Source organism: Scylla paramamosain, chromosome 18 (assembly GCF_035594125.1).
Source record: "Scylla paramamosain isolate STU-SP2022 chromosome 18, ASM3559412v1, whole genome shotgun sequence".
Lineage (NCBI taxonomy): Eukaryota > Metazoa > Arthropoda > Malacostraca > Decapoda > Portunidae > Scylla > Scylla paramamosain.
Genome location: NC_087168.1, coordinates 13,067,150 through 13,084,649, shown reverse-complemented (window position 1 = coordinate 13,084,649; position 17,500 = coordinate 13,067,150). Strand labels below are relative to the sequence as shown.

General features: G+C 36.2%; 1 protein-coding gene across 1 annotated transcript in view; it reads right to left on the bottom strand.

Moving 5' to 3' along the window:
- LOC135109126 (basement membrane-specific heparan sulfate proteoglycan core protein-like) overlaps nt 1-17,500 on the bottom strand; it is a 359,280-nt gene that overhangs the window by 96,778 nt on the left and 245,002 nt on the right. Inside the window, 7 exon segments of the mRNA XM_064020215.1 lie at nt 274-366; nt 769-896; nt 2,439-2,774; nt 11,360-11,513; nt 14,704-14,896; nt 15,397-15,638; nt 15,990-16,107. Coding sequence (XP_063876285.1) covers nt 274-366; nt 769-896; nt 2,439-2,774; nt 11,360-11,513; nt 14,704-14,896; nt 15,397-15,638; nt 15,990-16,107 — 1,264 coding nt within the window.

The following is a 17,500-nucleotide window of genomic DNA, read 5'->3' as shown; positions in this document are numbered from 1 at the left end:
ACTGAGGATGAAGAGGAATATCTACTTACACACCAGGCTAATATATAACAAGAGCAGGAAAAGAAGGTTAATAAAGAATGTAACAGCTAAATAATCAATATACATGTCTGAAAGGTAAGAATTTAAAGTACTATCTTACTGTCAGTCCTTTCCTCTTTATTTGATTCTCTCCTTCCTCCATATTTATACAGCTAACTGTTGTGTCTGTCCATCTGTTTGTGTCAAAGTCTCTCACCCTGTCAACATATGGGAAGAAGATGCAGGCATCCTCACCTCAGTGATCACCAGCAGGCCTTGACGGTTGTCCCTTGCTCTCCCATATGGCAGCTCCCCTCCAACCTTGCTCCAGGTAACAGGAATGCGAGTCTGTTGATGACAAAGGGTTACCAATGACATCATAATTATTACCACCATCATTAGTGGCCTGATGGTGTAGAGGTTCATGTATTTGTTTCATAAGTGAGATTCTGGTTTCAAGTCTCCTGCTATGCAGAAATAATATAGATAATACACATTCAAGTTTTTTTCTTTATAGTATGAGAGATAACTGGAAATGTGGAGGCAGGCCAACACAGGTTTACCTCAAGTCCTAGACACTACAATTAAGCAAAATGCACATCATACAATTTTCTACATTTAGTCTTTCCAGACTGACTTGTCACATTTTCCAATGACAAGACTCTTACCACATGGTGGAAAAGCTTCTCATTTCAGGTAATGCCAATAATATGCAGTGAAACATTCAATATAACATAACTAATAACTTGCCTGAACACCAGTCACAGCACGGGCAGAACATGCCAACTGGACAGTGGAGTTGACAGTGACAACCTTGATGCTGGGCTCAGAAACAATCACCTCAATGGTGGGGCCGTCCTCTCCAGGGGTGGGTGGATCTGTGGGACAAGACAGCTTATGCAATTTGTTTCAATTTCTCTCTCTCTCAAGGATGGTAACCTGAGGTGCCCTGATTCATCCTAGTACAATCTATGTAGACTATCATTTCACTCCATGACTTTTATACTGTTTGTCAGTGTTCCTTTATTTGCTTTTTTGCTTGTTTTGTAATTACTACATGTAGAGATAATGTGAATTGCCCATGGCAATATAATGAAACCTTTCAAAATAATACAGAATAAGACCTGTGTGATATACATACAAATCATCATGGAATCATCTAGCAATCCAACACTCACATTACTTTCTCATGGCAATGAGTTGCCCAATAATCATATTCATGAGACTTTTAATTTATGAAGCTAAAATCTGAGAATGTAAATCTAAGTGTAATCTTGAGGCCTTCCACATATATAAGAATGTCAGTATGATAAAAACTAATAATAAAATTACATAAAAAAAAAGTTTAATAATTCTGCAATACTATTCCTTTATGATCCTCATAAATAATCAAGATTTATCATGCTGAGCTACTGGATTACATGCATAACTAATTCATTTATGTGACATGCAAACTTACCTGGTATGGTAGGTAATTTTGTGTTGTAACACTGCACTGCTATTCTAACAAGTTACCTAAAATTACTCCCATCATTAATCTCTTCACTCTGAGTACTAATGATCTAATATTCAACAAATTTTTTTTCAGATAAAAAGCACCTGGCAACTAAATCACCCATCATATCTGGATCTTGCAGAGTTCTTAATATATAGCAGTCTACTGGTTCACCTGAGATAAGACTGGTTGTGGGAACACTATAGCTTCATCAGAAAGAAAAATACCAGAGCAGGCAGAATTATCATTTACTCATCAGACAAGATGTATTCATGTCAAACTGGCATTATTTTCAGTATGTAGAAAAAAACTAAAAAACAACAACATACATAACCAAAAAAGTGGTGTAACATTTTTTTTCTTAAGCTCAAGCAATATACAAGGTGGTAGATGACAATTGACTATTTAATGTAGGTTTTAAGTCTAAATGTACACTGACTTTAAAGTTTGTAAATCTGTATGGTTACACTTATGCATAATTTCACAGCCAATAAAGCAGGCTGAAATTTTGTGACATTTTGGTATTGTTTGATCTAAACAAAATCTAACATAGTTATTTAGTTCTATATGTCCTATATGTTTTGTTTCTACTTGGACCACTGAAGATGGCATCTACTTGACAATAGAATGTCTGGTCACATGAATAAACAATATTCATGCCTATATTGGTATTTTTGTCCCTAGTTGCTTGGTCTATAGTATATCAATTCATTTGTTTTATAGATATGAAATTTACTGGAGTTTGTGACATAACAACTTGTACAAGTGCAACCTATACAAGTTTTATGTACAATAACTTTTTATATCCCTTACTACTTTTTCAGTACTCCGTCTGAATGCCATCATACCTAGATACATACTGTAGGTACTTATAGAAGGCATATAAGATGAGATAAGCAAACCACATGACGTTGCGCCAACTTACGTGCTGTCCAGTCTTTATAGGTATAAAATATTTGGGAGGACATCTGGGCCACCTCTTTATTACTGGCATCAAATACCCTGCAAGTGACTGTTCTGTGGCCACGTAAAAGGCGGAGCAGTGAAAAGTATTTAGCTCCATGGGCATACTGCTCGATGAGGTGGGGAGCCTGCGAGTCCATGAGAGCAGCTGGGGAACCATCCTCTACCCATGTAGGTTCCCGTGTGATTGTCATGCTCAGTGGCTCAGTTGAGTGGTATGAGCAGGTGAAGTTCTCATACACTTCCCGAGCTTGCTGGCTGAAGAGCACTTTGATAGGCCTAAGTTCGACCATCAGACCTACAGACATGCAACATTGAAGCCAATCACAAAGCTGCAGACCATATTAGAATGCTAAAGGAAAAAAGGGAGTTAAATGATTGATGCACCTGCCAACCACCACATGGATTAGGTTTGTTTCAATGAGCAATAGCACTCACCACCGAGCCACAGTTTTCTGAAGGTGGATGTGTACAGAGGCATGAACTAGTTTATGTATTTATGTAGTGACTTTAATTTACAGTAAATGCAACAACAGAAGATTAAGGAGGATAATATCTCAGGTATTTGTTCATTCTAAGGCAGTAAATAACTTAAATGTTATTCAAAAGTTTTTGTATTGTTAGCTATTTTTGTCTTATAAGTGAATATTCCACAACATTTCCATTCACATCCAGCTGGTAGTCATCAAGAAACCTGTGCTTTGTGGTCTGTTTCTGGTATATTGGAATTAGTACAGAAATTAATGGCATTAATGGCTCAAATGCCTGAAGAAAAGCATGCATCTATGTATTTAAGTTTCCCAGCTTCAGGCAAAAAAAGTAAAAAATAGTCAATCCTCACAGTAAAAATACCAAAATCTTATCAAACAACACATGCATTCAAATAAATCTATTGCTTTCATGCTGAGCAACCTAACAACTCCAGTTACTAAAAAATTGATGAGTGAAAATCAGACATACACAGCCAATATATCATATGCTATATATGCACAGAAGCAGAGGACAATAGCAACAACAATAACACACAACAATTTCAAAAGAACATAAACATGAGGACAGAAATAACTGCTTTGAAATATAACCAGGAATGACTGAATACATCAGCCTACTCCAGATCAGAAAACAGGATATTTAATACAAGTAATTTCCTTATGCCTAAATTCTCCATATGAGAAAAGAGGTACAGCAAAGTTTATAATATAACTGGCCATTTGGATGGCCTAGAATGTGTATTTACTTTAAAGTCTCAATATTCAAGGGTATGTGCATGAGTGCACGTGCACACACACACACACACACACACACACACACACTAACCTAACCTAGCAAATATAGATGGTTTGGTGTCAAGCCTATTGGAACTTAAAGACTACTTAAAGAACAATAAACCAGACATGGTATGTTTAATGGAAACCAAACTAAAAGAGGAAATAAAGATGAGATTTGCAAAGGGAGATTATAGCACATGGAGGAGAGACAGAAAAGGAAAAGGGAGGAGGAGTGATGATATTGGTAAAAGAGAATATTGTTGTTGAGATAGTAGAACATGGTGATGGAATGGCAGAAACTTTGAGTGTTGTGATTAAGATCAAAGGAAGTGAATAAAGAAAAGTTATTGTGACATACATACACCAAAAACTAAGACATGGGAGACCAGTTGATATAAAACTATGTAACCAGAAACAAGAAATAGCATAGAAGAAATGATAAGGAAAAATAACAAAGTGCTCTTAGTAGGCAACTTCAACATTAAGGGAATTAACTGGGAAGAGATGGAAGTGAAAGAAAATGTCAGGTCATGGAGTGAAGAACTTATGCAAACCATGATGGTGAATACAATGAGACAATGGGTTAACGAGCCGACAACATGCAGAGGAGAAGAACCATCACAGTTGGACTTAGTATTTACAAAAACCTCAGAAAGTAGACCAAGTATACATTGTCTGAGTCCAATGGGAAGAAGTGATCATGTGATAATAGAAATAGTACTACAGGAAAAAAACAGTGTTGCACAGGTATGAACAATTTAGAAATGGGAGACAGAACTATGCTAAGGGAAACTTTGCAGAGCTTAATAAATTTTATGGAAAAATTAACTGGAAAGAGCTATTTGAAAGTAAAGTTGTGTAAGAAAAATATGGGATATTTTTGAGCAGGTATAGAGAAGGGGTGCAACAGTTTGTACCACATTATAAAGTGAAAATTGGGAACCATGAATGTTATAATGCTGGATGTGTAGAAGCAAAAAAGAAAAAGGACAGGGCATGGAGGAAAATAATGAAAAACTGAACACAAATTCTAGGGAAGAATACAGAAAATCAAGGAATGAATATGGTATAATAAGAAGAGAAGAAAGAAATTTTGAAAGTGACATAGTAAGAAAATTCAAGGAAGACCCAAATTCTTCTACAGATATGCAAATGGAAAAATGAAACAGATGATGACATAAACAAGTTAAAAAGAGAAGGAAGAATTTATGAAACTACAAACATGAGTGAACTAATGAATGAGTTTCCAGTCCATATTTACAAAGAAAATTGATTTTATGGCACCGAATGTGGTTTCACAGAATGAGGGAATATAGGAGATACAAGTAAAGAGACAAGAAATCAAGAAACTGCTGGAAGAGCTGGATGCTAGAAAGCTAAGGGACTAGATCAAGTAAATGGATGGATATTAAAAGAATGCAGAGAACAAATGGAGGAACCCACACGGGATATAATTAACAGCTCGTTCAAAGAAGGAAAAGTACGAAGGGAACGGAAAAGAGCTAACATAGTCCCAATATACAAAGGGGAAAATGAAATGGAACTGTTAAATTACAGACTAGTGTCACTAACAAATATTGTAAGCAAGCTTTGTAAAATAGTAATTTAAAATAGATGGGTGCAATATTTAGAAGATTGAAAGATAATTACAGAAAAGCAATTGGATTCAGGAAAGGGAGATCCTGTGTCAAAAATCTACTGAGCTTTTATACGAGAGTAATAAATGGAGTGCAAGAGAGGGATGGATGGTTTGATGCAGTATACCTGGATCTCAAAAAAGCATTTGATAAAGTTCCCCACAAAAGTCTTATGTGGAAGTTAAGAATGATGGAGGACTAAAGGAAGCAACATTAAGATGGACGGAGGATTATTTACAAGGGAGGGAAATGAGAACAGTAATCAGAAACACTAATAAGATGGACGGAGGATTATTTACAAGGGAGGGAAATGAGAACAATAATCAGAAACACTAATTCAAGTTGCTGCAAAGTGACAAGTACTGCAAGGACCTGTGTTGGCACCTATTATGTTTCAAATATATGTAAATGATATGACAGAGGATCTAAATAGTTATATAAACCTTTTTGCTGATGATGCAAAAATAATGAAAATAACTGCAAGGAGTTACAAAAGGATACTGACAAGATACATACATGGAGCCAAAGATGGAAACTAGAATTTAACACCAGAAAATCCCATGTGTTGGAAACAGGAAAAACTAAAAAGAGACTTTCATGGAAGTAAAGAATGGGAGGAGAAATAATAATGAAAAGTAATGAAGAAAAAGATCTGGGAGTAATGATTCAAGACACCTTATCATGTGAAAGACACAGAAATGGGATATTCGGCTCTATATACAGCTTGTTAAAAAAACATTAGGGTGGCGTTTAACTATTTAGATAAAGAAATGATGAAGAAAATTATAACAAGCATGATTCGATCTAAAATGTAATATGCATGGAAAGAAAGATATACAGAAACTGGAAAGAATACAGAGGATAGCACCAATGATGGTACCAGAACTGAAAGACTTAAGCTATGAAGAAAGACTTAATGAGTTGGGATTACCAATACTACAAGAGAGAAGAGAAAGAGGAGACCTGATAACAATGTACAAATTAGTAAACAATATAAAAAGAATAGACAGAAATAATTTGGTACCACAGATGGAGGAGGGAGAGAGACGGACGAGGAGGCAAGGGAAGAAAATAAAGAAGAGTGGACGTTCAAGCAAAATCACGAAATACAGCTTCCCGTATAGAAGCATTGAAATTTGGAATGATATGAAGGAAGGTTGTGGCAAACAGTGTACACCTGTTTAAACAGAAACTGGATAAATATGGTTATGGAGATAGGACAAAATAAGCTTTGGCTTATGCCTTGTACAATACAACTAGGTAAACACACACACACACACACACACTTTTTGAGTTTTGTGCTATTCATGTTTTGAGATTACTGTTTCACTCAGATGACTAATATTAAATTCACATACAGGAAACATTTTCCCAGTGTCAGTTTCTCTCACTACCTTAACATCAGCTGGCAGTATGCACAATGATATCTTATTCTGAACTTCACACAGTAATCTATCTTTTACATTAGATGTGCCAATTACTGGTGATGTTATGAAATCAACCAGGTAGTGTTGGAGGTATTAGATAGAACAAGCCTATTTCTGCTGAGGAAGCACTAAAGGATTTGAACATCACCCTTTAAAACTTTACTGAAAATTTCATTACATTAATGTAAGTATGTGCAAGACAAACAGGATAACCTTATAATCTCAGTAATGAAAGACAGTCTTCCTGCATTGTATGTTATATTAAAGAACTTCAAGATTTAATAAGGTGGCGAGGGATGTAAAAAAAGAGAAAATTATTTCCACATCTTTGCAACATTATTGTGTTCTATGTGTTATCCTTAAAACAAATAAACACAAAACATATGTAAAGAATGTCCAGAGAGGTGGATGAGAAAATGGGAACTTTGAATTTTTCTTTCTACTAATATGCACAGAAAAGAAAATAGAAACTTTTCTTGCAATTACTCTCCTTGAGGAACTCCAGAAGACCAGCCATTAAACATATCAAAGCAGAAGTAGAGGCACATGATGAAATAAAAGTTAGTCTTTGTTAGTTCATTAATTGGAGAAGCAAACCAGCATGTGCAGACTATGTAAAATGTCATTTAAGTAATCCAAAAGTACAGTTTCCTTCATCATACAAGAAGTACTATGTATATGTTGCTAAATTTCTACTATAGCTATATTTCTTCTGCATCTAATGATGCTATTTTTTAAATACTTTCTAACAGTTATCGCAATCCTGCATTCACAACAACTTAAAACTACTTCAAAGAAGAACATGAAAACAATTATCATTTGGAAATGCAAGAGTATTAAATTCCCAAAACACAAAAACACCCATACATATATATAAACATATATATATATATATATATATATATATATATATATATATATCTGTGCTGTGGCACACTAGTGTGCTGCCTTTATCTCCTTGGTGTCCTGTAAAAATCTGGGTAGGATTTTGATTTGTGTACATAATATAACAAAATTATTGTAAATTTTAATTTATATTTATCAAGAGTGACTAGCTATTATATATATATATATATATATATATATATATATATATATATATATATATATATATATATATATATATATATATATATATATATATATTGGAACCTCAGTTACTGAATGTCTCCCTTTTCGAACAACTCAGTTTTTGAACAAAAATTCTAAATCATAATTGCTTCCGTTGCCATACCATAATTCAGTTTTCGAACAAAGTTACTTGATTTCAAATACTACAAGACGTAGCAAAAGCAGCCATTTATTACTAATTTATAGTTTCAATAAAAATTTCCTTCATTTTTGTATATTTGGAGGAGAGACAGAGGATAAGACAGTAATTCAATCTTTGAAATAAGTTAAATGTTATCCCATTGAAGAAACTGAAGAACCTTGATATAAACAAACAAGGTTCGGCACTCAGGAGTTATCCTGACCTGTGGCTCTCTTTGACCCACAATGCCATAAGTACTCCACAACTGCATTTTCCCAATAGTTTTTCCCAGCAGCAAGATGTCTAAGTGTTATGATCACCTCAATTTTGGTGGTAAGTGGGTTGCTCCTCTCTGTTTCACTCTGTAGGGCTTCCCTGCTAGACTGGTGATAAAGACCTGCATGGTCTAAACAATATCTTTTGATGGGTTCTGTGTCACTAAGTTCATTCAATACATCTTTTCTGGATAAAACAAAAATTATAAGCTGGAGATGTTGTGAAGTAGCCATCTTAGCAATGTGAGTGTTGACCATTATCCACTAAGACATGGTGAACTGGTGTCTGAGAAAAGATTAATCTACTGTACATTGATTCCTATGGGGAGAAACAGTTTCAGTTTTTTAACATTTCGGATTTTGAACAGAATTCAGGAATAAATTAAGTCTGAAAACTGAGGTTCCCCTATACACATACGTATATATACACACATGTGTATGTATGTATGTATATATATATATATATATATATATATATATATATATATATATATATATATATATATATATATATATATATATATATATATATATATATATATATATATATATATATCCTAATTAAGGAAGCTCAGCATCAACTGAGGTTCCCCTATACATATACATATATATATATATATATATATATATATATATATATATATATATATATATATATATATATATATAATATATATATATATATATATATATATATATATATATATATATATATATATATATATATATATATATATATATATATATATATATATATATATATATATATCCTAATTAAGGAAACTCAGTATCAAGGTAAGTACATAACAGCTTAAATAAGACCGAGATGGGACATCTGTGATGAAGTCAGGCATATGAAGGGGGACAAGGGTCAGGTTGCAGAGGGTCACTGCTGCTGCTGCTTGTACTGGACTGGTCTGTGCTCTGACCACACATATGAAAAATCTAATCACTAGAGTAAACTGACAATTTGGCCAATAAAGAAATCCCAAAATCTTGATAGAGAAGTAAAGAAATCTGGATATTTCTCATAACTGGGATGAAATTCTGACCTGTGTTATTAGAGAATATTATGCATCCCTACCCACTGGCAGTTAAGCATAATTAAAGAATACATAAGCCAGCATGCTCTGTGCAGCACAACTTCAGTACTGCATTAAAGTGAAGAGAAGAAATTATTTTCTTAGCTGCATTACCAAGCCAAAGATACACTGACCAAAAAAATACAGGCATGATGATTTCAAATTTCTATCCATATCATCACACAACTGTGCAGCTTCAGGTGACCTCAAGGTCATAACTTCATATAAGATAAGAATGGTGAGTATCTTGACAGAAGCTACAATAAACACATGTCATTCTTATCACTTTGTAAATGAATTTATGAAAACAACATTGTAAGTACTATATTTTACAGTTTATAAAGTTACACTTTTCCTCTTAAAAATACCATGAAAACCCAAGAGGTATGTCCTTAGGCAGAACGATTAAGTTAAGGCAGTGATCAGCTATGGCTCAAGATAGTATCATATGCAATTGCCATTAAAAATAATTTTCTATAATATAATCTACTTCATTATTGTTGTTGATACACTGTATAAAAAATAAACATTTGATCAGTATGTGAAGGATGCAGCAATCCAAGCAACAAATTGAGGTGCAAGAGCAGTTGGGAGCAAAGCCTATGTGTAATGATAACATGTACAAGTGTACTGATTCTGAGTTTTTCTTTTTTATAGAAAGTTATAGAAATAAAAATCATTAGTAAATATTATTGAATGGAGATAATTAAGATCAAGTTTGTACTTTTGTAAAAATTATTACCATAACAAACAATTTATGTAGTGCTGCTTGAGCCTAAACCTTTCAGAAAAATATTATTCTAAGTTTTGGTTCTTTTCTACAATGCAGTATCTTATAAAGTGCAAAATACAGTATATCCCATGAGTATGTATAAATATACTGTAAAATAAGAGTCTACCAGTACTTCATCTCATTAAAATATACAAATGTTTCTCTGGCAAGGGTATGTTGAAAACAATATAAATAATTTCATCGCTATTTAAAAGTAGTATATTCTGTAAACCAAACCAGTATTGCTCTTTCCCTAAAGTGTCATGTACATATTATAGTCTGTCAGAAACCTTGTTATAAACTCAGTGGTCCACCTACAACTCAGTGGCGAAAGAAATAACATTTGATACTCCTCTGCATCAAAGAAAGCCCAAAATAAAAGACCCAGCCTGGTTTCTAAAAGGATTTCTGACAGCTAGAATATAGTCAGCAGTGCGAAGCATGTGAAGATAAGTGAAAGACAGACTGATCAATCAATCATCCTGGTATTTTAACAAAGAAAACAAGGGTATACAGTAAGTGAAGACACACAATCCCTGTAGTATAATTTCTTCATACTTAAATTAAAAAACCTCTGCTTCTGTGATAAGCCACTAATTTAACAGAGCTTAAAAATAATAAATAAATAAAAAGCCAGAGATGATGCATGAGTTTTGTGAATGCTACAAAGAATACATCAGTCATTAATGACAGACAGAGCTACTCCAGTGCAACAACAGTATCTTAAGATGCTTTACAGATATTCTAACTACAATTCATGCATTACATGCACTACATACAACTAAATTAGAGTTCATGCAAGAGTCATACATATTCTTGTACATATGACACACCAAGCAGAGGATAAGGCACAGAATTTTTTTCACTTCATCATAAAGATGGTCATCACTTCAACTAATGTTTACACCTAAATGTTTAACAATGACAATAATCATATTTGCAATCATCAGTGGAAAACTATAACTGAATGGGAGTGAGTGCCTTTTTCTACTCCTGGTTCTTCTCCTCCAGCTCCTTCAATGTAAAATTAGCCAAGTGATGACTTCACCTTCCCACTCACCATCCATCCACATTTTTGGCTATCACTCTGGCCTCTGTCCTCTATCACACCATCCAGTCACTTGATGCCACTGCAACACACCAACATGCACAACTAGGAGTCAATTCTACCTGATTCTGCACAGCTGGGCCCATAATAGCCAGGCAGACACTCGCACTGGACGCTGCCATCTGGCCGCTCTGCACAATAAGATTCATGTCCATTGCAGGGACACTGGAGGCACTGATTGGTGGATTCCTTTCGGTAATAACCTGCCTTGCACGTCTGTTGTGAAGGGGGCATGAGAATAAGTGTTAATGTAAAATTCAGACTGGATGGCAGCCTGTTCAGCCACAGAACACAAAGAGCTGACCTATGGAACAGCTGAAAATTGTGCTCAGGGACACAAGGAAAAGTGAGAAGCTGTGAGACTTCCACATCACTAATCATGACACCAACATCATGAACATCTACTAGGTCTACTTGAAAATGTGTCCCCACACCAGCACACTCCACACCAGGACAGTGAGGTAACAACCACTTGGCTTACATCCTGCATCTACTTGATGCTGGTGAACAGGGCTACAAATTAAGAGCCTCACCCATCTGCCTTGCCACCTCCAGGACTCAAACATGGGCCTGTTCAATTGTGAGCCAAGCATGCTAACCACTACACTACATGGCCATGGCCTGTATGTGTGTGTGTGTGTGTGTGTGTGTGTGTGTGTGTGTGTGTGTGTGTGTGTGTGTGTGTGTGTGTGTGTGTGTGTGTGTGTGTGTGTGTGCACAAGTCAAAACTACCTCACAGGACAGGCCAGAGTATTTCATAGGACACTGGCACTGTTCCATCTCCATGGCTCATGGCTGCCCAGTCTCTGTGTATTTACCTAGTTGTGGTTTATGGGAGGAGGAGTCTATGCTCATGCTGTCCTGTCTCAATATCTACTCTTACCCGGATTTTCCTTAAAATCACGTATAATGCATTGACTACTTCTTTTTGCAGCTCATTCCACATTCCTGCAGTCCTTTGCAAGAAACCGTTCTTCTTAATATCCCTTCTACACAAACCCTTCTTCACCTTCCCATGCCCTCTTGTGCTTTTTAAGTCTCTCACCACTAAATCACTCTGGTCCAATTTTTCATAACCTGACAAAATTTGATACAAGGCAATCAGGTCACCTCTCTCTCTTCTCTCTTCCAAGGTGGGCAGGTTTAGTTTCTTTAGTCTCTCTTCATACAATAAGTCTGATAAGGTCAGAGGCAACCTTGTTGCTGGTCGTTGTATTCTCTCTAATTTCTTTATGTCCCTTTTAGTGGTGGGAGACCATATCACTGCTGCATATTCCAAATAAGGTCTTATCATTGTCACAATTAAATGCCTAATCATCTCTTCATCTAGATAGTTAAACAATGTTCTTATGTTTTTCACCAGATTATATGTTTCCCCTGTCTTCCTTCTTACATATACCTCTGGGACAGTTTATCAGTGACAGTGATTCCAAGGTCTTTCTCTTCACTCTTTACTTTTATTTCCTTATTACCCAATTTATAACTAAAGACTGGCCTCACAAAACTATGCGCAAACCTCAACACCACATTTTTTTTTTTTACATTAAACTCCATTTTCCAAGTGCCACTCCAGTCCTAAATCACATTCAGATCTTCCTGTAGAGCTTCACAATCTACTATCCTCTCCACTTTCCTAATCAATTTTGCATCAACAGCAAGCAGACTCATGTAGCTATTCACCCCTTCCATTAAATCGTTCACATAGATAGCAAACATAACTGGTGCTAGTACCGACCCCTGCAGGACACCATTAATTACCTGTCTCCATGATGACTTCCTATCTTTGACCACTGTTCTCATTTTCTTTCCTCTCAGAAAGTCACTGATCCAATGTAGGAACGCTCCTTTCAGCCCACCAAACATTTTTAATTTCCACAGCAGTCTCTTGTGGAGTACTTTATCAAAGGCTTTCTTTAAGTCCAAATAAACACACTCTGCCCATCCCTCTCTTTCTTGTAATATATCTATGACTCTGGAGTAGAAGCACATTAAATTCATCATACATGACCTTCTTTTTCTAAATCTGAATTGTCTGTCAGTTAATATCTCTCTCTTTTCCAGATATTCACTTCATCTTTGCTTCAATATTCTTTTGCACATTTTTGCCACTAAACTTGTTAATGACACTGGTTTATAATTAGATGGTTCTTCTTTGCTTCCATTCTTATATATGGGAACTATATCAGCTTTTTCCCAATCTTTGGGCACCACTCCTTCCCTTAATGAAGTTATGATGAGTTTGTAAACCTTGTGTGCAAGTTCATCTCTGCATTCCTTCAGTACCCAATTAGATACTTCATCAGGTCCCTGCACCTTCCTCACATCCAAGTTTTCCATCATTATTCTTACCTCATCCACTTTTACCTTAATCTCACTCAATCCTTCTACTCTCACATCTGCCACTTTGGAAGTAGTCATTCAGAACCTTTGCAATACCTGCTTCTTCCTCAACATGCATTCCATTTATCTTCAATTTGTTTAACCCCATCTTATTCTTCACTTTATCATTCACATATCTATAGAACATCCCAGGTTCATCCTTACATCTGTCCACAATATCTTTTCATGATTCTTTATTTCTTCTCTCCTTACCTTTGAGTATTCATTTATCTCCCTTTTATATTTTTTTTCCATGTCTCACTTGTTTTCCTTTTCTTACATTTGATCCAGGCCAGATTACTCTTCCTCCTTGCTTCCTCACATCGTTTATTAAACCACTCCTGCTTCTTAACCTCTTGTTTCCTTATCTTCGGGACAAATCTCCTTACACCCTTATTGTATATGTTCATAAACTCTCCCCATTTATCTTGTATTCCAGTTACTTTGTCAAACTGATTCCAGTCCACTTGCTCAAAGTAATTCCTCAATTTTCCAAAGTCTGTTCTTCCATAGTTGAATTATCCTATTCTGTGATACTCATTCTTTTGTATCTTTCCTCCTACTCTCAATGTACACTCCACCACCACATGATCACTTTTACCTATTGGACATTTATAGTCTATATCCTCATAGTCTATATCCTCGACAACTTCAGGTTCTTTCATAAAAATAAAATCTAGCCTTGAGGGTTCATCTTCTCCCCTGAACATTGTATTCTCTTCCACCCAGTATGTCACTGAATTCTCCATTGTCATTCTTAACAACTCTCCTCCCCAAGACTCATCACTCCTGTCTACCGACCACTCTTCCCACCTAACCTCCTTGCAGTGTGTGTGTGTGTGTGTGTGTGTGTGTGTGTGTGTGTGTGTGTGTGTGTGTGTGTGTGTGTGTGTGCATGCGTGCGTGTCAAAATTACCTCACAGGACAGGCCAGGGGATTCCACAGGACACTGGCACTGCTCCACCTCCATGGCTTATGGCTGCCCAGTCTCTGTATGTATATGTGTGTGTATGTGTGTCAAAATTACCTCACAGGACAGGCCAGAGTATTCCATGGGACACTGGCACTGCTCCACCTCCACGGCTCGTGGCTGCCCAGTCTGAGTGGGAACAGCAGTGTCCATGATGACATCACTGAGGAAGGTGGCGACCATCTGCTCACTTAGAGTGGCTCGAATGAGGATGGCCTCTATGGATGACAGGGCCTTCAGGAATTCAGACCTGAAAGGGAATTCAAAAAGATAGGTAAGTGATTGTTTTTTTTAATTTTCTTTCCAAATATTCTTACATAGCAACAAAAAAAATTATAACTTGGATTAAGCTCACTGGTTACAATACTGCCATTCAAATCTGGCACAAGCTTTTTTAAAATAAATTCCAATAATCATCTGTAGCTTTTAAGTTTCAAGTTCTCTGACCTAACAGAATGATGTCTATCATTATGCCCATACTTTCATAATTTTCCAAAGCAAGCCTTAAAGGTCAAAGGCATAAGAATGAAAATTCTTCCTCCCCATACTTAGATAATCCCATAAGAGAAAAAAAGCAAAAGGTGCATTATCTAATATTAATCATACACTTTATCTTTCCTATATCTCACACATTTCTTGTTATAATATTATCTTGTATGATTTTCCTTTCTGCTTCTTTTCTGTATGAGGATGAAAAGCTAGACTGTTTCAGTAGTTCATTCAGCTGAGGATACTGCTGCAAGTACTTGCCTGCTGGCTGGCTGCTGGTTCATGGTGAAACTGTCTTCAGTCAGCAATACTGTGTACGTCTGCTCCCTGTCCGGGATGTTCTGCTGAAGGTGCCGTGGCCTCATCCAGAAAAATTCTCTGCCACTGGTGCTACGAATGATAACATCAGCCTCAAGGTAGATGCCAGCACCAGGTTGTATCTGGAACTTCTGCGTCACTGTCAGGCTGCCGCCGTAAGACTCAAGGCGGTTTCCAGTGAACATCTGTGGTAGTAGTAATGGTGGTGATGAGAGGGGCAAAGGAGCTCCAATCAAGGTAATAGCAATGGTGAAGTGGATGGTATTGAGTCCAAGTATAAATTTTTATTTATTATGCAATACATTGAAATATCAGTCTTACAGATTATTAGTATATATTCCTTCACTTGCCAAATTCATAAAAAATCCTTCACTTGCCAAATTCATAAAAAATGGGAAAAAAACTGAACAGGAAATTATGATGTATCAAAGTACTTGTTCATCTTTTTGCCTTTAACAAAGGAAGTTTCCTCACATGCTCACAGCAATAATTTGAGTCATATTTTGTTAGAGTTTACAGTGGATATCTATTCTTACCTGAGGCAGCGACCAGTAATATGGTTCCCTGTTTCGGAGATTGTTAAAGTTCGAGAAGGATATTTCGTTGTTTGCCAAGTTGATGTCAAGCCCTTCCTTAATGACATCAGTTTGCAGCCTGTGAGAGGAGGGCAAAGGGAAGAGTGAGAGACCTGGATTGAATGGGGATGAAAGGAACAGAGAATACAATGCTACTGATTGTGATGAGTATGCTGAGAAAGAGAAGAGCAAAAATAACCATCCTGGAGTGTGTTTAGGATGTAATAAGAGGGGACGTTCACAGGACTGGATTGTGAAAGGAAAGGAGAAAGAGAGAGTGAGAGTTCTGATTCTGATATAATCTGATGTATATAGGAAAGAGAGAGAGAGAGAGAGAGAGAGAGAGAGAGAGAGAGAGAGAGAGAGAGAGAGAGAGAGAGAGAGAGAGAGAGAGAGAGAGAGAGAGAGAGAGAGAGAGAATGGAAAGGACTGACTACTCAAACATGCTGGGATGAAACAGACAAGACAGATCTAAGTTATAAAGGAAAGATTTTTAGATTTTATAAGGTACATTAAAAGAAAGAGGGAAAAGAGGCAATGTGTCATATATATATATATATATATATATATATATATATATATATATATATATATATATATATATATATATATATATATATATATATATATATATATATATATATATATATATTTTTTTTTTTATGTAGGAGGGACACTGGAAAAGGACAACAAAAGTCCAATAAAAAAAACCCACTGAGATGCTGGTCCCCAAATAGAATCCAAAGTGATTGTAAAAAATTGAGGAATAAGTGTCTTGAAACCTCCCTCTTGAAGAAATTCAAGTCACAGGAAAGTGGAAATACAGAAGCAGGTAGGGAGTTCCAGAGTTTACCAGAGAAAGGGATGAATGATTGAGAATACTGGTTAACTCTTACATTAGAGAGGTGGACAGAGGTGAGAGAAAGAAGAAAGTCTTGTGCAGTGAGGCTGCAGGAAGAGGGGAGGCATGCAGTTAGCAAGATCAGAAGAGCAGTTAGCATGAAAATTGAGGTAGAAGATAGCGAGATGCAACACAGCAGTGATGAGGAAAAGGCTGAATACAGTCAGTTAGAGGAGAGTTGATGAGATGAAAAGCTTTTGATTCTACCCTGTCTAGAAGAGTGGTATGAGTAGAACCCCCCCAGACATGTGAAGCATATTCCATACATGGACGGATAAGACAGAGTTAGCAGCATGGGGGGAGGGGGGTGAGAAAAACTGGCAGAGACATCTCAGAACACCTAACTTCATAGAAGCTGTTTTAGCTAGGGATGAAATGTGAAGTTTCCAGTTTGAATTATAAGAAAAGGATAGATCGAGGATGTTCAGTGTAGAAAAATGGGACAGCTGAGTGTAACTGAAGAAGAGGGGATAATTGTCTGGAAGGTTGTGTCAAGTTGATAGATGGAAGCAAAAATTTTAGAGAGATCAGAGGTCTGGAGTTCTGTGGCTTCCCTGCGTGAACTGGTTGG